This window comes from Cryptotermes secundus, unplaced genomic scaffold, assembly GCF_002891405.2.
Source record: "Cryptotermes secundus unplaced genomic scaffold, Csec_1.0 scaffold1755, whole genome shotgun sequence".
NCBI classification, from domain to species: Eukaryota; Metazoa; Arthropoda; class Insecta; order Blattodea; family Kalotermitidae; genus Cryptotermes; species Cryptotermes secundus.
The window spans coordinates 256,801-279,510 of NW_019731237.1; the positions used below are offsets into that span (position 1 = coordinate 256,801).

Genomic DNA, 22,710 nt, shown 5'->3' on the forward strand with positions numbered 1-22,710 from the left:
GTGTTCTGTAGCCTCTATATTATCTGTTAACAGGTAAGAAATTGTAGGTTTTGAGGTTATCACAATAGTGTTAATGAAGATTTCTGTGTCCTGGACTATAATGCTTTGATTATGGTTGAAGAATAGGCTAAGCAAGCAGCCAGCCTGAAGCTTTGCTTGCTGACTGCTTTGTGCTGGTTTCTGACTTTGCTTATTCTTCAATCCTGAAGACAGAGGTGACATGTTCCTCTTAAATGTCAGTTGACTTTCAGTGTGGAATCCAGAGTGTTACATCCAAGAAGATAGAACTGTGCAGGTAATAAATTGTTAATGTTATATTTGAGCATCTTGTTGCAATACTGGGGCTGTACATTCCTTTGAAACATCAGACTCTGCAGCACTGTAGCCACTGCAGGCAACCAAGTTCAGCCCTGGCTGTAGCGAGACCAGCTCTCAGCCACAATACAGTTGATTCATACATAATCATAATCCTTTGTATACCTCTGTATAACCAGTGCATAAGCTTTGATTTAAGATCACAGGTCTTGCCATGGGTCCTACAGCATAAATGGCAGGAACTGCAGTGGAGCCATTCTATAGGCAACCTGCAAGAAGCTACATAAATACTGTCATCCTCCATAGAGCCCCCCCCAATACCAGGCATGGGGAGGGGGCAGATACAGTGGGAGATCACCATGTATCCGAAGGGCAGCATTTATGACACTGCTTCTTCTGTGCCACACAAGCCTTGGCATGGTAGCTTGCAACTTACCTCAAAGCAGGAATTCTGAAAATTTTATACCACAAAGCACTTACTGTGCAGATTTTCTTTGGTGGACCACCTGAATATTGAAAAAAGGATTTTAAGCATTGTGAATGGAATAAGAATGAAATTTAGTCAATATTCTAATGACTTTTAAAATGAAAATAATATAAAGGTATTGCTGTGCAAATGCCATGTTTATTTGTGTATAAATACAAAATTACATAAACTCACAGATATTCAATGTGATAGGCTGACCTCAGTTTGATTTTGAAGGTGAACACAGACCATATGAATTTTTTCATGGATATCTGATGTCCATGGACCATGAGTTTGGAAAATTACCTTAAGGCACTACCACTATAAGTCAGCCAGGGCAACCTGCTACTTCTGGCAACTGCCAGTAGGAGGCAGACAAGGTGACATGGTTTCTGCCAATCATTTATAACTGCCCTTGATACCTGTGGATTACCCTAGGTCAGAGATTTTTAACCTTTTTCAACTCATGGCACACTGAACAAGGCACAAAATTGTCAAGGCATGCCATCAGATTTTCAAGGAGAGATTTGATTGCTAAACATGACTATTAAAATTGTATTTAAAAGTTTAGTAGCTAAAATTCTAATAATTGTGTTTATTTAAAAAATAAAGCTGATCATGGGTTTCAAAAGATTTATTTTTAAAATATATGTTCATGTTTGTTATTATTCCAAATTTTGAAATAAGGTGTAATTGAAAAGATATCATGTATAAAAAATTCTGTGATATATTACATGTATCTCAATAAATTGTTCCCTCCCCTTCTCTCTCTCTCTCTCTCTCTGTCACAAACCCGCTCTTTTTCACAATGAAATAATGACAGATCAGGTTTTGAATAAAATAGTCTGCTCTGTGATGAAAAATTGTAATGCTACAGTAATGTTTTCTGTTTGCAATAAATATAAAGAAAGTAAGATTTTTTAAATATAAACACGAGTGGAAATAAAAAGTATTTTTGTAAACATAAACATATCAGTGGGAGACTGTGCTTGATGTTGTCTTATGATGTTCCTCGTCTGATGTCAGATGGTTGACAAGCATGTCCTCAAGTCCTCCTCCATTGTTTGAAGCCGCGACCTGTTCTTGCTGTTGATCATGTTCATAGCAGAGAATCCAGCACTGCAGATACGATGCAGAGAAAGGAAGGAGTGCTTCAGTTGCCTTCTGTCTGATGATCGGGTACTCTTGTCAGAGAGACAACCAGAATGAAGTCATATTTGTTGATGAGTGCTTCAATTTCAGTGTTTTGTCATATCTTATATCCATCAGTGTATCTTCTTCAGCAACAGTTAATTCTGCCGACTTGAATGCACTTAACACAAATGTATCTCTCACCCAGTCCAAGGAAGATACATCAATCTTATTATTCAAGTACACCATCAATAATGCAACAGTGATATAAATGACATTAAAATATATATATTTTTCACTAAAAGTGTAACTTTAATACTCTAAAATGTTATTAAATATCATAAAATGTCATTAAGACATTGTAAGAATATCTTTTGAAGTAGTAGTTACTTTTAGTGGACTGAAGAGAGATGAAGTGACAGGAGGTTGGAGAAAACTGCATAATGAGGAGCTTCATAACTTGTACTCTTTTCCAAGTGTAATTAGAATGATCAAGTCAAGGAGGATGAGGTGGGCAGGTCATGTAGCACGAATGGTGGAGACGAGGAATGCATATAGGATATTGGTGGGAACGCCAGAAGGAAAGAGACCACAGGGAAGACCAAGGCATAGGTGTGTGGACAATATTAGAATGGATCTTAGAGAGACAGGATGGGATGGTATGGATTGAATAGATCTGGCTCAGGATAGGGACCAGTGGAGGGCTCTTGTGAACACGGTAATGAACCTTCGGTTTCCATAAAATGCTGGGAAATTCTTGAGTAGTTGCCGAATTGGCGGCTCCTCCAGAAGGGCTCAACTCCATGAGTAAGTAAGTAAGTAAGTAAGTAAGTTACTTTTAGTGTATAAAATATATTTGTGGTGTCTTAATGACATTTTATGATATGTAATAACATTTTAAATTATTATAATTACACTTTCAGTGAAAAATATATATTTTAGGTGTCTTGTATATCATTGTTGCATTATTGACAGTGTACTTGATTAATAAGAATGGTACTTCAATGCGACAGGATGCTGAAATACGAGGGTAAGTCAATAAGTAAGTTACAAATGGATATAGAACTTAAACAAATAAGAGTACCGATTTGAAAAATGCCTTTATTTCTCAGCATTTACTGTTGAAAACGATGGAGAAACTAGTGGATAGGCATATCAGGGATGGGGCATTGAGGACATATCCTCTACACCGAAACCAACATGCCAACCAAACAGGTAAATCTACCAAAACCGCACTACACAATGTGGTAACACACATAGAAAGTGTGATTGAACGCAAGGATATTGCCTTGGGAGCATTCCTTGACATAGAGGGAGCTTTCGATAGAACCTCATTTGATATAATCAAACAGGCCACTCGAAAGCATGGCATAGAGCCTGCAATATGCAGGTGGATCGGTGCTATGTTGGAAAGCAGGACCATAGCTGCTACATTATCAGGAAAAACCCTGGGGGCGTCCGCGTCTAGGGGGTGTCTGCAGGGGGGCGTGCTCTCGCCTCTACTGTGGGGCCTGGTCGTCGACGTTCTCCTGTGGGGACTTGATGATGGGTATTATACAGTAGGATATGCTCATGACATAGCAATCCTCATAAACAGAAAATTCCTTTCAGCAGTATCAGAGCATCTTCAAACAGCTCTGTTCATGGTCCAACGATGGTATGAAATGACAAGTGTTTCCATCAATCCCAATAAGACAGTAATTATACCGTTTACTAGGAAGAGAAATATAAAGGGCCTTAAGGAACCGACCCTCTTCAATAAGATGATCCAGCTCTCCAGTGATGTCAAGTTCCTTGGTCTAGTATTAGACAAGGGACTGACATGGAAAAAGCAGCTGGACAAGGTCATTAACAAAGCTTATAAGGCTTTTTGGACATGCAGAAGCATGTTTGGTAAAACTTGGGGACTGCAGCCGCATGTTGTGTATTGGATATACCCTACAGTTGTAAGACCCATACTTACATAGGGCGCCACAGTATGGTGGTCCAGAGTTAAACTCAAGACAAGCAAGGCAGAACTTAGCAAATTGCAAAGGTTGGCTTGCTTAGGTATCACAGGAGCAGTTCGAACATCTCCAACAGCTGCACTGGAGATACTTCTTGGACTCTCCCCACTGCGTCTACAGTTGAAGGCAGAGGCCAGGGCAGGGATCTACCGTCTCCAGTACAGTGAACAATGGAAACCTAGATCCGATGGTTTTGGCCATGCATACATAACTCAGGACATGAAAAAGAACCCATTTTAGATATGGGGTCTGACAAAATGATACTGACAAGGGAATGGTCTGATCTGACATGTCGAAACGTGCCCTGATTTTTTTTTTCACTGCAAGAGTACACACAACAAAATCCACTGTCAAAATTTTAGCTGCTAATACGCATGGCAAGTATTTTTTAAAAATTGCCAAAGTTACTTATTTTTTCTGTATGCAGAACTGCTTGTACCAGAGGTTTGTACAACCCCAGCCTGGGCTGTGAGTCAGCTGTGTTGCATGTTGTGTACTGCTCTGCTCTGCTAGGGGTGGACATTTCTCCAAGGGTCTGGCAGGCAACAATATTGGCCATGTTGAGCAATTTTTAAAAATTACTTGCAGTGCGTATTAGCAGCTAAAATTTTGTTAGTGGATTTTGTTGCATGTACTCTTGCAGTGAAGAAAAAATGAGGGCAGGTTTCGACATGTCGGATCAGACCATTCCTTGTGAGACATGTATATGAAAAACCCTTCAAGTCAGATTTCCTGACAGGAGTGAATGGGAAGACGGGTTTTGGCCTGATAGAAAAGGGGGACTGATATGGTATACAGATTGTTCCAAGATAAATAAGGACACTGGAGCTGGTGTGTACTGCTATGGCATGAGGCAGAAACTTAGTTTCAGCCTTGGGCAGTACACAACAGTATTCCAGACAGAAGTATGTGCCATGACGGCATGTATTATGGAGAATTTCGATAGGAACTATAGAAATAGGAACATCTACATTCTATCTGACAGCCAAGCTGCACTTAAAGCGCTTAACAAACACCAGCTCAACTCAAAATTGGTCTGGGATTGCCATCAAACCCTCATGGAACTGGCCAAACATAACAGGGTACAACTGATATGGGTGCCGGGGCATGAGGGTATTGCTAGAAACGAAACAGCAGATTAATTAACTAAGATTGGAGCTGAACATCCATTCATAGGACCTGAACCAGCCTGTGGCATCTCTATAGGAGTTGCCAGAAAGGCAATCAGGGACTGGACAAACATGAAAGACAAGAAATACTGGGGATCCTTGACTGGACTCAGGCAAGCAAAAAGACTCATACAAGGACCCTCTGCTAAAAGAGCGAAGGAACTGTCGAAGTTAAACAGGAACCAGCTATGATGTGTGGTGGGACTACTTACAGGACACTGCCACCTTAAAGGACACCTCTTCAAACTGGGACTAAGTGATAGCCCCACTTGTGAGAGGTGTCAAGAAGAAAATGAAACAGCCACACACATCCTGTGTGAATGTGAGGCCTTAGCTTATTTAAGATTGTGCCACTTGGGTCAGTATTTTATGGAACCAAGGGACTATTTTGACGCCCCCATGTACAAAATCCTACGCTTCATTCGAAGTGCAGGATTGCTGAAGGGATAATCAAAAGGGGAAGCAGAATAGACCACTGTAGGTTGTGGAGCAAGTGCTGAGAAGGCCCACCCCTTATTCATTCATTCATTCATTCATTCATTCATTCAGTCATTCATTCATAATGCATGACAGATTAGGTTTTCATAAAGTCTGTGCATGATTGCTGCTGCATGTGCAGACCCCACTACACAAAATGCAAAGACTGGGTCTGGCATTACAGCATCTCAATCGCTACCATGATGAAGGACACGATATGCAAGCTCGAATTGTCACAGGTGATGAGTCTTGGGTTCACTATTACCAGCACGAGACAAAGCATGCATCAGTGCAGTGGAAGTATCCTGTGTCACCTTCCAAAAAAGTTTAAGGTGACACCATCCCCCAGGAAAGTGACGCTCACAGTTTTCTGGGATCATGAAGGCATACTGCTCACTGCATTGCAGCCTCAGCTACAAACCGTAAATGCCGACTCCCACTGTAACATCCTCAGGAAACTTCGTAAGGCCATTCAATGGAAGCATGCAACCTGTCATGCATTACGAGAGAGGCCATGCCATGTGAACACGCCTGGTTCTGACAGCAGCCCAAATAATTTTATTCTGCTGGTTTTCAGAGGCTGGTGAAACGATGGGACAAGTGCCTCAATGTACAGGGAGATTATGTTGAGAAATAAAGGCACTTTTCAAATCAGTACTCTTATTTGTTTAAGTTCTATATCCATTTGTAACTTACTTATTGACTTCAATATTAGAGTCAATTTTACCGACCACACAACATATTTTTATTATTATTACACTACATGTTTCGACCTCAAGAGGTCATCCTCAGGTGTATGAACACAGCTGTATAATTACACGCAATCACATTCGTCTTCTCACTTATTCGATCCTGTATCTTATTCAGGCCCACGCTCAATAATATATCAAGCTCTCTCACAAAACACAAGTTAAAATATTATTCTAAATGTCAAAAGTTAAAGTTTTTAAATTTTAACTTTAACTTTCAATTTTGTTTGCGTGTCAAAAGTTAAAATTTTAAAATTTAAAATTTTGACATTTAGAATAATATTTTAACTTGTGTTTTGTGAGAGGAACTTGATATATTATTGAGCATGGGCCTGAATAAGATACAGGATCGAATAAGTGAGAAGACGAATGTGATTGCGTGTAATTATACAGCTGTGTTCATACACCTGAGGATGACCTCTTGAGGTCGAAACATGTAGTGTAATAATAATAAAAATATGTTGTGTGGTCGGTAAAATTGACTCTAATATTGATTAAATACACAACAGGATGCAAGAAACAGTTAAAGTTACTTATTGACTTACCTACGTATAATAATAAGATAACATCAAGTGATAGGAATACTTTTCAGTGTTTTCACTCAGCAGTGACAAACTTTGTAGAATTAAATGGACAAGATTCTTTTCCAGTCTGCAACTTTTTGTCAACTCAGACATTTCAAAATTTTTCTGTTTTTTGATTCTGGCTCCCCACAGTGTTAGTTTTTCCTTGAAAGGGTTCATTTTGTTAGTTCAAGTAAGAATATTTTCGTTCTTTCAGTGCATACTCTTGTTAATTGTGTTAAGGCTTGGGAGATGTCAGCTAGGAGAGGAACTTTATTGCACCAGGTCTCATCACTAAACAGGTCAGCAAGCTCAGACTCTTCAGACAGCGAAAAAAATTATAAACTCTTCCCTCGGGTCATAGTACCTTGAAAGCACTCACCCTTGAGTTAGCCGCCACACTTCCATGTGCAGTTGAAGATGTATGTGAGCAGTTTCAGTGGCAGAATATGGTGCTGAAAACAACTTCAATTGTAATGGCGTACCCCCGATGTAGTTTTGATCTTCTCATCCAGTACGTTCTTGACCTCAGGTACTGCTGATTTTGAAATGAAAGTCTTTTTGTGCAGGAAACTGCGTAAAAGCAGTTCCAGTGCTCTTTTGCTTGGCCAGTGCATGAATACTTTCATGCTTCCTGACAGATGGAGCATCGTTCATGCAGATGCTGATGTATGATTTCCATAATAGATCGTGAGAACTGAAATAACTTTTGACAACATCAAGTATGCCTTGGCATTTTGTTGTTTCCAGAGTGTTTTGCAAAATAAAAATTTTTCAGTGATGTCTCCATTACAAACAAACCTGCTGAATGCTAGAAATGGAACTTTTCCAATCATGTCAGTTGACTTGTCCAACTGGATGGCAAAGAAATTGGGTTCTTTAATGGTAGCTATCACTTGTGACTCAGACCCTTGAGATATGCCTTGTACATATATTAGTACATATATTGTACATATATACATATTAGTCGACACATATATGTCGACTAATTGTGTTATCTGACTTAGGGATTTTCAAAAACCCTGTTTTATATTTCTCGCCAAACATAATACTTACATTTTTTTTTTGAATTGTTTCATTTTTGGTCCCTTACACTATCAATCACAAAGTTAATAGAAAGTCCGTCGAGTGTAACAATTTGTAGGTCACTTCTTTATCACTTCTGCCTTACATGTTTCGGTTTGACACAACCATCATCAGAGGCACCTACTACAATTATGAAAACACTGTCGTTGTTTATGATGTTCACAGTTATGTTTGTTATGTGGACGCTGCTACAATATGTTGACGTGTAAAAGCACAACACTTGCTAGGATAGTTGAGTACACTATCAATTCTCACTTTCCATCCGAAACTGTTTTTAAGTTAAAACGCTAATGTTAAAATATTTAAAATAACACTTTCTATTAACTTTATAATACTTACATTTTTATAGCATGCTGGTAGTCTTACTGATTCAGCAGTTGAATGTGATTTAATCTTTTTTGCCACAATTTTGACAGTGGCATAGCTTGAGTCTTCAGGTTTGTCAGAAATACTTGTGATTTTGGTCCATTGTTTAGCCTGGCATATTTGATAAGTTATAATTCTTTTAAAATATTCACGTGGTTTCTTGCATAAATGTGAGCGCATTGTGTGAAGGTCTTTTCGGCTTACCTGGAACCATGGCCTGGTTTGCCAGTTTCTCACAATAAACAACACTCTTAGGACATGGCTACTATTCTCCAGATGAAATGAATCTGAAGTTCAAATAGTCTGCAATATAATGAGACACGATGGTTCTAGAACTAACATTAACTGTACTATGTGTGATACTACCAAAACTAGTGCCAGCCACACTTCATTCATTGTCATCATGTAACTTAGATGTTCTTAATTATGAATCTGTGCGTGTACAGTAAGCCCTAAAAATAAAAGTAAGAAATCAACTAAATTCTGAAGTAAAAAAATACCTAAAATGAAATAGAGATACACCAAAATACATTAGTGTAAACTCACGTAGAATAAGACATCTGATCCGAACAACGGCTGACTGAAAACTGACACGGATGGCTTAATGAGGGTGAAGGATGGAGTGGTAAACATATTGTCACGTATTGGGTGTATAACGCGACAAATAAGTTCACGCCGTTCTTTGATATAGCGAGTTTATTCTTATCGCTCGCCTTACACACACTTTACAATCATCACACTTGCAGTGTTACAATCACTGCTCACAATATTCGGCGAGACACTGGACTCTCTTCTCCGAAGGCTGGCCCGAGACTCTCTTCTCCGGAGGCTTTATGACGGCTGGCTTCTTAGCTGGCTCGATGAAGACTTTCTTCTCCGAAGGCTATTCTGCGACTGACTTCTCCGAAGACTATTCCGAGACTGAAGGCTTCGTGTCGAAGCTGGGCTATTTATAACCTTGGCCGCTGATAGGTAACGAACCCTCTGTTATAACAGTGGAAACGCTGCATTGTTGGCTCCGCGTTTCCTACGCAATAACCCATTGTTATAACCATGGAGACTCCTGTTAGAACTACAATGGAGCAATTGTTGTCTCCTCTGTAACGGTCTATTGTAGCGTTTCCATAGAAGTTACTCCTCTGGTTTGCCGACACGTTACAATATGTTGGAGAGTTATTTTTGGATTGGGAACATTAGGGATGGAAGTTCTTGGAATTTTACTATAAAAAAAATAAACCTATCTCTGTAACAGGCCATGAAGGCCCATAGGGTTGTGAGATGTTGAGGGTCCCACATTATGTAGACAGTCAGCTCAAAGATGGCGGTAAGGTTGTCAGCCTTACGCGCCAGCTGCTCTTTACTCCCCAGGCAAATTATTTATTTAATTCCTGGTACTCATTTCTGCTAGAGGCTGCGTGAACCCGAGGGCCATAGTGTGGCCGGAAGGGAATTTTACTGTCATAACTTTTTTATTAAACTTAATTGTATAACACAGCAGTATAACACACGCAGTCACAGGAGCAAGACACAACACAAAGCACAGTACACACACGAAAATAGAAAGAATGCTCCGACAGAAGAGGATAGGTGTGACCCGCATAGTGAGATACGACATAGGGATGAAAAATCCTGAACAATTTTAATATTTTTAACATTTAATATTTATCAATATATATGATAAATATATATTTTAGTTATTTTAATATGAAGACGGCAAAGCATGCAGTGAACTAGTTTAACGTAAATCGAATAAGCACCTGAAGATGGCACTTTTGTGCCGAAACATATAGTGCGAGAGAGAGGAGTGAGATAAATGAGTGTATGCACTGGAAGACGGTTGAAATAAATCATGGACTTAAATCAGTGCAACAGGACGCTAAAATATAACATTACAAATTTAATTGTATTCATTGCTGGGGCATGCGATAGCATAGTTGATTGAGGGACTATGCTACAAGCCTGATGAGGCCATTGGATTTTCAAATGACGTAATCCTTCCAGCCGCACTAGGCCTCTGGGGCAACTCAGGCTCTAACAGAAATGAGTACCAGGAATCTTACTGGAGGGTAAAGGGTGGCCAGTGCATAAGGCTGACATTTTCACCATCTGTGAGCTAATTGTTTAGAAACTGTGGGAGCTTTGACATCTCACAACCCTGTGTGCCTCCATGGCCTGTTTTACCATTTTCTTTACCTTGCTTTCATTCCTATCGGCCTTTTATGACAAATGTACTAAAATTTGCTTCAATTTTTTTATTCCCCAGCTTTTTTCTTGCTTCTTTTCAACCTTCCCAAAATCTCCTGCAGCAAACCCGTGGACCCTTTGCATCATACCAGTGTGCCACTACACAGTGGTTGATAATCGCTGCCCTAGATGGTACAAGTGGTTGTTTTACTGCTCTGCATTGGTATGAGTGAAAAAACAACAAAACCTGAAATTTTTTAAGATGATAAAGTGAATAGAACTTATGAATTCCCATGAACCATGAATTGAAATTACGAATTTCTGTAAACTTTTGTGACATGGGCCAAATATTTTTATTTTTCATATACAAAAATAAACATTTTTATATAGCCTTGCAGTTGTTATTTCCAGATTGCTTAATCATCATATGTTATATATGTAAATGTTATTCCCTTGTATGAATGCTGCTTGTGTTTCCTAAATGTTATTTCTCTATATGACACAAACTCCGTCCTAAGTGCAACAATTTATTGTAGTTCTTTCTTGTTGCACTTAGGACAGAGTTTGTGTCATATATTGTGTAGAGTGTAAGAGGATGCTTAAATATAATATTGTTATTTCTCTGTTCTGAGAATTATCTGCATTCATTGTCAAACTTTGTCATAGGTGCAGTCACTGTTCCAGGTATTTTAGAATGCTTTTTATCTTGTTATCTATAATATTGTAATGACATTTTTGAAATGTTTTTCTAATAAGTTGTGATGTGGAACATCTAGTAATACCCCTGCTATTTACATGACTTTTATCACATTTAACTGTCAAAGTGCAGATCACTGCATGATGTCTCTCTTTAACATTCACATAGAATATTTATACAATAGTTCTGCCAACAATGCCACCACTTTATTCCTTAGAATTTTCACTTTTTACAACATGTTTCGGCCCCAAGTGGCCATCATCAGGTACTTCAATTAGCCAAAACTGTTACCTGCATTTAATATCGATCATACATTTCACGTGAAACTGCATTGTTCCATATCAATGTTGCAGTTATGATCCAGCTAACATTAGTCAATCCATGATACACTGTGACTCACTTTCTATTGCAATTAACTAAAATTCCATTAAAACTTTTAAAATTCCATTTATTTAATTTTACAATTTTAATTTTTATTCTTAAAATTTTGTACACTACCAACACATCTTTAGAGTGTCCTCCACTTTTCCAAATAGTGGGTTCAAGCCCCGATGAGGTAATTGGATGTTTTCAGTTGACCTAATCCCTCCAGCTGCACTATGGCCCTGGGGTTCACTCAGCCTCTAACAGAAATGAGTACCAGGAATTAATTAAATAATTTACCTGGGGAGTAAAGTGTGGCCAGCGTGTAAGGCTGACAACCTTACTGCCATCTTTGAGCCGATTGTCTAGAGAATTTGGGACCCTCAACGTCTCATAACCCTATGGGCCTTCACAGCCTGGTACAGGCATAGCTTTACTTTTTACTTTTTATGTATTTTGACCATCCTTGTTTTTGTTTTGGCGGCGTGTTGTTTCAGTTTGCAAGCCCATTGTTGCTGTTACATCTGCAATATATAAAACCCACGTATATTATTGTTTTTGTTTCTTATTACTACTGTTATGTTATGCTGTTTGTTTTTCTACTCACTTGCCCCTGTCTATATGTCATTCACTGCTCCAGCATATGGTGTTGCCCTCACTGTAGTAGGTGTTATGTGTGTGTAGAGTGCTTGCTTCTGTATTTAAATTTCAATTTAATTTTTAAAATGTTAATGATATTTTAGTTAATAGCAATAGAAAGTGTGTCACAGTGTATCGTGGATTGACTAATGTTAGCTGGATCATAACTGCAACATTAATATGCAGTGCAGTTTCACGTGAAATGTATGACCAATATTCAATGCAGGTAACAGTTTTGGTGAATTGAAGTACCCGATGATGGCTGCTTGGGGCCGAAACATGTTGTGAAGAGTGAAAATTTTAAGGAATGAAGTGGTTGCATTGTTGATGGAACTGTAGTATAAATATTCTATGTGAATGTTATAGAAACACAACAGGATGCTTAAATATAATATTATCTCTCTTTATGGGGGCACATGTCTTTGGGTACAATTGAGAGTTTTATGTGTAACATATGAAGTGTGCTTGTTATTAATGATTGCAAAAGGAAATGAGTTGTTGAATATAGAGTAACATTAAAATCTTAAGAACCTAAGGGTTGTATCAGCCCACATTTCAGGGGTACAAAAAATTTGAATGATTACCAATTTTCAACATTATGATGGTTCTTAGTTTGAATCTCAGTCTGGAAACTTGATGTGCTGACTGAGATATTTTATACTTTACTCAGTCTCTGCAGGAAGATCTGGGATAGAATCAAGATAGGTGTAGGCTAGTTATATCTATGCTTTCCAATTTATTATTCACAGTTCTTATACCATACATGGCTACATAACCCAAGAATTTATCATTAAGAAGCACTTGGTGTAGTTTTTTTTACTGATGTTCATGTGGCAATAAGATTTAGGACTGAGTACAAGAGTGTACAGTGCCAAGTGCTGCTCAGCATTACACAGACCTCCACACCGGTATCTTCACTCATATCTACCTCTTAATATTGGTGCTGTAAGGAAACAGCTGTATGATAATACTGAATTCTGACTGTCAGTTGTGCACCATATTTTTTTTGACAATGGTTTAAATATCCAGATCTTCCCAGCATGTAACTAAGCTTATTTTAACTGATGAATGATATCTTATGTAGAATTCCAAAACTGTCAGGCCATTTTAAGACAAACATTTATTCATAGAACTGGTATAGTAAGTTTCTGTTGTTACACGCTTATTTTTGTTGCAGAGGAAACACCTGCCAGCCCAGTGGAGCAGGAGAAGGAAGGAGATAGTGACAGTGAAAATGGGGAATCACACACCATGGCAATAAATGAAGCATCCTCTCCCATGAGTACCAATGAAGATGACAAGATGTCTGTTCGACGCAGTGAATCACGAGCATCAAAATCTCCAAGTGGAACCAGATCACAATCACAGTCATCAACAGGAAAACAGTTGGGAGGATCTCGGTCACGTTCCAGGTCGGGGTCAAGATCGAAAGCAGCCTCTAGATCATGTTCTCAATCACCATCCAAAGAGTGTTCAAGATCTCGGTCAAGATCTCGTTCAAGGTCATTGGAAGGTTCAAACTCAAGATCTAGATCAAGGTCACATGCTGGTTCCAGATCAAGATCACGATCAAGATCTTGGTCTGATGTAGGTTCCAGATCACGATCAGGATCAAGATCCAAAGCTGCATCTACCTCAAGTTCGAGATCAGGATCAAGATATAAAGGTGGTTCAAGATCAGGATCAGAAGATAAACCTGCATGCAGCTCAAGATCCAGGACAAGCTTAAGAGATAAAGCTGCCTCTAGGTCAAAGTCTAGGTCAGGTTCACGAGAAAAAGTTGCTTTTAGATCTAGATCTAGATCAGAAGATAATGCCACTTCTTTATCAGGATCAAGAGCCAATTCTAGATCAAGATCTAGATCAGGATCAAAAGATAAGGGTGTTTCTAGGTCAAGATCTAGATCAGGGTCGAGAGATAATGCCACTTCTAGGTCAAGGTCTAGATCAGGATCAAGGTCTAAAGGTGGCTCAAGATCAAGGTCTGGTTCAAAATCAAAGGCTGGATCCAGTTCAAGATCTAGATCAAGATCAAGATCAAAAAGTGCATCTAGATCAAGATCTGGATCCCATGCACAATCCAGGTCAAGGTCAAGATCTGGATCAAGATCAAGGTCTGGTTCCCCAGTTGCAGAAGCAGGATCAAGTAGCCCAGTGATGAGAGATCATAAGAAGAATCATGTGGACGGTAAGTAAACTGAACATATATGTCAGTAGTAGTTGATATGATATTGTTAAGTAGCCACTGGTTGAAGGCAGGGCAGCTTTGTCTTACTGAGCAGTAGTTCATAAGCCATAATTTTGCAGTTCAAACATCTGTGTGTCTGGAAATTATTCTTAATTTCCTTGCAGCTTTTTCAGAAAAAATTGTAAGAACACCATGTAAGCTATCATGACAGGGTGAAAGATAGAATAAAGTGGTCTGAGACGGTCATGGCCACCACTGCCACCTACTATGATTGATTGATCTGCACTGCACTTACAATCTCCCCCTTTCCCCTTTTCCTCTCTTTTTACTCAGATTTGAAACTTTCTTCCCAGGTTTCGTGTGGTAAGAGTCTTGTAAACTGATGAGTTGTTGTGTTGTAGATTCTGATGATGAAGTAGAAGAACGGCGCTCTGTTGTAGACAGTGATAATGACTCAGAGCATGTGGGTGGCAACAAGCACAGCAGAGGTGAGTCATCATCAAACTGAGGCACTTTAACCCATTATGAATGTGTGCCTTTGAACAGCCAGCATACTCTTTCTGTGTCAGTTGAGTGGATTTTTAATTCTTGTATGATAGTGTCATAGTATATGAAGTTGATGTATTTCCAAATTTTTATTCATATATTGAATAACTTTTAACATCAGTACAGAGACTATAAGATGAGAAGGAATGTAGCAACACTGTGATGATAGCAGATGTTATGACTGGTGATAACCTGATAATTTTCCAATATGATGGTAAGTCATTTTAGTAGTCAACAGGCAGAATGCTTAGTACAGTAGTAGTTGAAAGTTCTGTTTGATTAGATTTTTGTCATAGGTCTGAATCCTATTTCTCTTGCAGTGAGGTATATGATTCAGCAGCACATTTTCATAACTAGGATATAGGCTGTGTGCCCAAGGAATTGGGCTCAATACCCAGCAGAAGCAAACAATTTTTCTTTTCCTCACAGAGCCCATACTGGCCTTGGAGCCTACCTAGCCTCCTACCCATCAGGTACAGGGGGCTTATTCCTGAATGGTAAAGTGGCCAGCATGTGAAGCTGATCACCCAAAGCTCTCTAATGCTGAGGTTAAGTATGTATGAAGCTCTACCTCCACTCCCGCATACACCATCATGGCATAGATCTCAATTAAGAACAGGGATAACTTTACTTTTGCTTTGCTTTACATAGGAAAGACGTATGAAAAGAGTGCACTCACTTGTAAATACCCCCCAGAGTTCTTACAAAGTCATGTATATCATAGCTTGTCAAAAACTGGTGAATAATGGATTCAGATTATGCCGAAAAAGAACATCCCCAGAGAAACATGGTAACTGAAGAAAACTGTAACTAGTACCAGAAGGCAGCAATAGCTTGGCTAGGAGACGAAGGAGAACAGCCAGCCTACACAAGTATTTAACATGTTAACATCTACAACCAAGTTAGCCTGTGGCCATCATTGATATCAGAATAATGGAATTCACAAATTATAACCTTTTGGAGTTGAAATTAATTATTTGAATAAGTAATAAGACTACAAAGAAGCTAGAGGAAGTTTCTATATACACAGTAAAGTAAAACGTTTCCCCTATTCTTAATTAATTTAGCACCATGCCAAGAATACGTTGGGGAGTGGAGTTATAGCTTCTCATATTCTCAAGCTCAGCTCTAGACGGAGGTGAATGGTCAGCTTCATGACCCAGTCACATCATGCTCAATGATAAAGTCCATGATATCCACTGGATAGGAGGCTTGGTTGGCCTCAGAGCTGGTCTGGACTTTGTGGAGAAGGGATGAATCTATTGCATCTACCAGGAATTGAACCATGATTTATTAGCAAATCATTGCTACACTGACTATCCTAGCTCCTTGGTGCACACAGTTCAGAAGCATTAGCACTAGATTTTGGCAGAGAGTAATGGATTACATTGTTTTATGATGATCATCATGATGGTGGTGGTGGTGGTGGTGGTGGTGATGATGATGTGTAATTTGATAAGTGTCTTTAGGTAATAAATTTAGTTATATCAGGTTTAAAGTGTATACTGAGAAATTTAAGTTCACATTCATTCAAAAAGTTAGTTTAGATGGTATGTGTTTATAAAGATCACACTTGTAAGAATAAGGGGATGTCAAGGATGCCATGTTGAGTCATGCTAGTAGTATTATGGGCCCAGCAGCATAAAGAATAAAGAATTGTTTTGGAATGTCATATGTTGTGTTAATTAAGTATGAGAAGTGGCATTTATGGCAGTCTTAATTGATTTCTAGTCCATAAGACCCTTCCTGACAAGCTAATTTTGCCTTTGAAAGTCAGGTTGTAGTCACAAGAACATTCACTGGACAGCTCTGATACTCTGAGTGGTAGATGAAGCTGTTATGAATCCAAAGCATACATTAAGGAATGGTCACAACATAATAGGAACAGCAATTACTTACAGGGTTGGATGAAGTAAGGCTTTATTGATTACTTCCAAGAGTCATGGACAGATAGCTTCTGGAGGTATGGTTTGCATAGCTTCCTTAGGGAACAGACCTCAATATGGGAATGGAGGGTCCTTCTTGACAGTTCACGTAATGGATAGTTGTGCTTTGAGAGACTGTTTGCTGTGTGACCACAGTGAATAACATTGCAGTATTATTCACTGCGTGTGGTGGTCGTATAATTCACGACAAGTGTTGCCAAGCAGTGGAAGTTTGAGTACTGCATTATTAAAGCAGAATTCTAAGGCAAGCTTCACTGGTTCTAATCTTCAGCCATATTGCTAGCATTCTCTCCATGCTCACTGTTTGTAATTTGTTGCAAAGGTTAATTATGAACATTTAAAGGATTAGAAGACTGACCAGTGCTTTTAACTTTATAAACACCATTCAAAATTGTAGACCCAGGAAAACAAAAATGCCTACCAATATCCATTTGATACTCATCAGTATCAGGTTCATGAATATCATGATGGAGCTTCTGAATTTTTTAGCTGCTTTGCTACCATTTTCACATGACTTTCTTGATGTAGGCACAGTGGCTATATTTGTATTTGACTCAGTGAAAGTGGCAGTAGATGACGGCTAAAAACATTTTGAAAATGTGTGTAGTGCATTAGTGGGTCCTGATTCTCCTAGACAGATGTAAACAAACTTTGGACAGATGTGGGTGTGCTTCTGTATTTCACATAATGAAAATTAAATTATTAATTTCATTGTTGTTAAAGTCACTTCTTTCATAATATGTGGTCTTCTTACAGTTTAAAACTAAATCATGTTACAGTTGTTATATGTTGTGAAATTAAAATGTGTTTAGATTCCTGTGGAAATTACTTCTTACTCCATGGCTTTTTTGTCCTAAAGGGACCTTGGCCTCTTTTTATGCCATATGCCCATTCTTTGTTATTTTCCTTCTGCCTCCATCTCTTCACCTTCACCTCCAATAAATTGTCTGCAAGCTGTCTCATTCTGGGCCTTCAAACTTTTATCTACTTTCTGCCTTATTTAAAAAAACGACTAAGCTAACCTTGTTTGATGTGTTTAGATCACATTAAGGCTGGGGCCACACGAGCGCACAAAATGCATCTGTTGTAACGAACGTTGTGACGTCCATTGTAAAAATAAACAAGAGAGGTGAATGCTACACTTTCTTCTGGCTCCATTGCAGACAAAGAACTACACACTGCATTTTGCAACTCCGTGGTGTCCTCAGCAGTGTCCGTCATAAAGTATGTTCGTTGCAACGGATGTACTTCATGTGCTCATGTGGCCGCAGCCTTAAGGTCTGACAGTAAAGTTCGTGGACTCGTCACCGTGTGCTTGACATGGCAGCAGTTGACAGAAACCTCAGTATTGTTTGATGATGTTATATCAGCATTTCACAGCTGTGTTGTTGATCTATGGTAGTCTCTTCCTGAGTTGGGGCATCTATTGTCTGAGTGTGTTTCGGTGTTCTGTTGCGAGGATGTCGGAGCATGAATTAGAGCAATGAATGAACATTAAATTTCTTGTTAAACATGACAAGAGTGGAAGCAAAATCACAGAGGTGTTAGTGCAAGTAAATGGGGATAATGCTATGAAGAAAACAGCAGTTTACAAGTGAGTGACATGTTCTTCTGAGGGAAGAGAAAGTGTTATGGATGAAGAGAGATCAGGATGGCCAACATTGAGCAGAACTGAAGAAAACACTATAAATTTTGTTGAATTATGCGTGAAAATCGTCAGCTGACTGTCAGGAGTGTAGCACAGCAAATGAACATCAGCAGGGAAACAGAAAAATCTTAACTGAAGATCTTGACATGAGGAAGGTGTGTGCAAAAATGGTCCCAAAGGAGCTCACTGAAGAACAAAAGCAAAGAAGATTCAAAATTTGCCAAGACCTTTTGGGGAAACAAGATGACATTTTGGGCCATGTCATCACAGGTGATGAAAAATGGATTTACCAATACAGCCCTGAAACAAAGTGGCAAAGTGCACAATGGAAGACTGCCAGTTCTCCATGACCAAAATGTTCCATCAGTCGAAATCAAGAGTCAAAATAATGTTGCTAACTTTTTTTGATATTAGAGAGATTGTTCATTATGAGTTTGTACCAGCTGGGTAAACAGTCAGCTAAGTTTACTGAAAAGGTTGCATGAAAAAGTCAGAAGGATACGGCCTGAACTTTTTGCCAACAACTTGTGGATTCTGCATCATGATAATGCACCTGCTCACATGGCACTATTTTTGAGGGAGCTTTTAGCTAGTAAACAGATAACTGTGCTGGAACACCCTTCCTATTCACCGGATCTAGCCCCAGTGACTTTTTTCTGTTCCCAAAGTTAAAGGAAATGTTGAAAGGAAGGCATTTTAATGACACTGATGACATCAGGAGTAATACAACGGCAGCTCTGAAGGCCATTCCACGAAACCAGTTCCAAAATTGTTTTGAAGGGCGGCCTAGGCACTGTCATTGGTATATAGCTTCCCAAGGGGATCGCTTTGAAGGTGCTACAGTGATATTCAGCAATGAGGTATTAGCACTTTTACAGAGGTGAGTTCAAGAACTTTATTGTCAGACTTTATTGTGAACTCCAGCCTTATCCTGTTAATATATCCTGCCACATCAAGGGTTTTTTATAATTCCCTCATTTTTTGATTAGTTCTGATTCTTGAAACGCCTTTCTCAGTTACAGGTTGACACACCTACCTCAGAATAAGTACAACTTAAACACTAAAAGTGATCATCAAATTATTAAAATGTCTTTAGTTTTACATATGATTCATCTCACTTTACAACATGTTTCGGTGACACATGGGCCATCATCAGGTAATTTCCTTTTGTTTTCAAGGAGACCACTGCACTGTTCACTTGTCTGTTGTTATTGTTTAGTTTTTATCTCACGACTAGAACGCTGTCATTGTACTCTTTTTTGACCCTCTATCTTCATGATTTTTTCATTTTGTCCTCATATATCAAATGTTACAATTCTGTGTACTTACATTTTTGTGTGTCATGTTTCTCTTGTATAAGTGTTACTAGTGCATAAGTACACAGACTTGTAACATTTGATGTATGAGGACAACATGATAAAAATCATAAAGTTATTTATACTAATCATACTAATACACATTATGCATTGCAGTACGATGGCTGCAAGAGAGTACAATAACAGCATTCTAGTCGTGAGATAAAAACTAAAGAATAACGACAGACAAGTGAACAGTGCAGTGGTCTCCTCGAAAACAAAAGGAAATTACCTGATGATGGCCCATGTGTCGCCGAAACATGTTGTAAAGTGAGATGAAACATATGTAAAACTAGAGACAGTTCAGTAATTTGATGATCACTTTATGTCGTTTTGTAATTGAAACATCGTAAAGTATTAAAGTGTCACTTTTAGTGAGAAACATATTTTAGATGTCTTTTATATTTAAAAAAAATATATATTGTTGCATTATTGATGGGTGCTTTGATAATCAGGATATATTAACTTGCACAGATGACACTACCAGTGGCTCTAGTGTAGAGTCAACACTGTAGCAATTTGATCTTGCTTTCCTGTGGTTATCACAAAGTAATTACAGCATTCTGTTTGTAGTACAGCTGTTAATAGGTCTGACAGTAAGCACTGGATGTTAGGACTACTCTTGAAATTGAAGTATTAGTGTGTATAGGAAGTAGTGTTATGATTGATGGTATGAAGAAAAAAGTGTGATTCAAATTTTGGACTTTTGCTATATAATGTGATTTTCTAGATGGTGAGAAAGTGGAAGATGATAAGGATGATGCAGAGAAGGACAATGATGAAGATAATGTCAAGTCAAGTGCCCATAAGAAGTCTCAGCTGTCAGATTCTGAGGAGGAAGGGGAGGAGGAGGATGAGAAGATAAGACCTTCTTTGTCAGACAGTGAAGGAGATGAGGCACAGAGCAAGAAGAGAAACAAGCAGTCACATGTGTTGTCAGACTCTGAAAGTGACAGGGAAGGAAATGATGTTAGCGGAAAAGTGAGTACTGGTCCCTTACTTTAAAATGAATAGCGTCTGAACATGAAACTGAAGTTGTTGACACGCTTGTATTACAGAATAAGAAAGTGAGGATCACGTCTGACTCTGAAGATGAGGTTAGCGCACATGGTGGAGAGAAGAAGAGTGGGGATGAAGCAGAGGATGCTAAGCCTCAGGAAGAGGCACATCAACAGGGGGCAGCAGAGGTGGAAAGTCAGTCTGAAGGGGGTGTGGTGGTCCCAGAGGTGTCTGACAGCGACTCTGAGTCTGAGATAAACAAGGACAGAGTGTGAGTACTCTGTGTGTATGTGTGTGTGTCTGTTGCAGGGCCCTCCATCTGTTTTATTGTATGTTAAGAAAATTAATTTCATTCCTCTGCTTTGTATGCATGTGATGGATCATGTGGGATACCATAGCAAGTTTTGTTAACCCATGTTACGTGGGTCCCATGTCAGCATAGCATGGCACGTCCACCATACATTGTTACAGTGTGCACATTTCACTGTGATCCACTCTCATCTATTCTAACCTCTTGAGGGATACTTTGAGATCAGACCTTCACTGAATATGCATGCTGTGAATTTTAAAATTTCTGGAAATACCAAATTACCAGACTTGATGAAATTAGAGTGTTCAGTTAGTGGTGATATTGTTTTAGATGTATGCCATGAACCTTATTTTGGCAAAGGGAGACTTTCATTTCTTCTCTTATGCAATGGAGTGACCTAAAGGATCAGTTAATGCTATCTATACCAAACTCCCCTTGTAAATAGCTGGAAAAGAAACCATAATACACGTATTGACATTCGTCCATGGAAGCACTGTCACCATGTTGATTATACAGTGTGTCCACAAAGTCCCTTTGGGGTTTTGAGAAATTATGGCACGCAAACAAATTGAGCTAGTCACATGCGGTTTGCGGCAGATCATAGCGAAACTCTGGAAGTTTTTTACTGACCTCAGTAGACCTCGATGTGTGCTCCCTTGGTAGCATGGAGAACGTCCAACAATATTCGAGCTCTTGCCATGTTCTGTGGAGCATGTCCGCTGGAATAGCCAAGATCACATTCCTGATATGGGTCTTCAGGTCATCAAGTCTCTTGACTGGTGTTCGGAACACACTCATTGATGTGCTGTAGTTTGTTGAGAGGGAAAAATATGAGTTAGACTTTGACTTTGACTTTGACTTGATCTAAGTTTGATTAGAGAGGAGCTCAGGGAGTGTATGTAGCATGTCCACAAAGTAAGTTTCCCACTTGTCCCACAGCTAGCAGACTTTATATTGCGCGAAGGGACTGCATGTACGTGATAGAGCAATGACGTAGCATGGCGAGTGCACTAACGGAATTTCCCACGTTCCCACGGTAGCATCGTTACAGCTGTTGAAGATGGAGGCTCTTATTCCAGCTCCTGCTGACTGTGAAGTGCGGTCAGTGATAAAGTTTTTGAATGCACAGAGCATAGTGCCGATCGAAATTCATCGTCAGCTGTGCTGGGTCTATGGGTCTAACGTCATGAGCAAGCAGATGGTGCGTCACTGTTGCAGACAATTTTCAGCAGGTTGACAGAGTGTGCATGATGAGAAGTGCGGTGGGCAGCCATCCGTTGTTACAGACGACCTGGTGCAGCTTGTGCGGGAACCCATTATGGAGAATCGTTGTGTCACAATTACGGAACTCAGCAGTCATGTCCCGCAGATTTCCCGCTCCTTGTTGCACGAAATTGTCACGGAGCACCTGTTGTTCAGGAAATTGTGTGCCAGGTGGGTGCCGAAGCAACTGACACCAGAACACAAAACAAAGTGCGTGGAATCAGCATTGACATTTCTGCAGTGG

General features: G+C 39.3%; 1 protein-coding gene across 4 annotated transcripts in view; it reads left to right on the top strand.

Moving 5' to 3' along the window:
- The window catches only part of LOC111866655 (protein IWS1 homolog), a 51,503-nt gene that overhangs the window by 1,376 nt on the left and 27,417 nt on the right, over positions 1-22,710 (top strand). For all 4 annotated transcript variants that reach the window (XM_023855817.2, XM_023855819.2, XM_023855820.2 and 1 more), the window contains 4 exons: positions 13,389-14,399; positions 14,801-14,887; positions 20,625-20,875; positions 20,953-21,164. In XM_023855817.2, the coding sequence (XP_023711585.1) occupies positions 13,389-14,399; positions 14,801-14,887; positions 20,625-20,875; positions 20,953-21,164 (1,561 nt within the window). The remainder of the gene's footprint in view (positions 1-13,388; positions 14,400-14,800; positions 14,888-20,624; positions 20,876-20,952; positions 21,165-22,710) is intronic.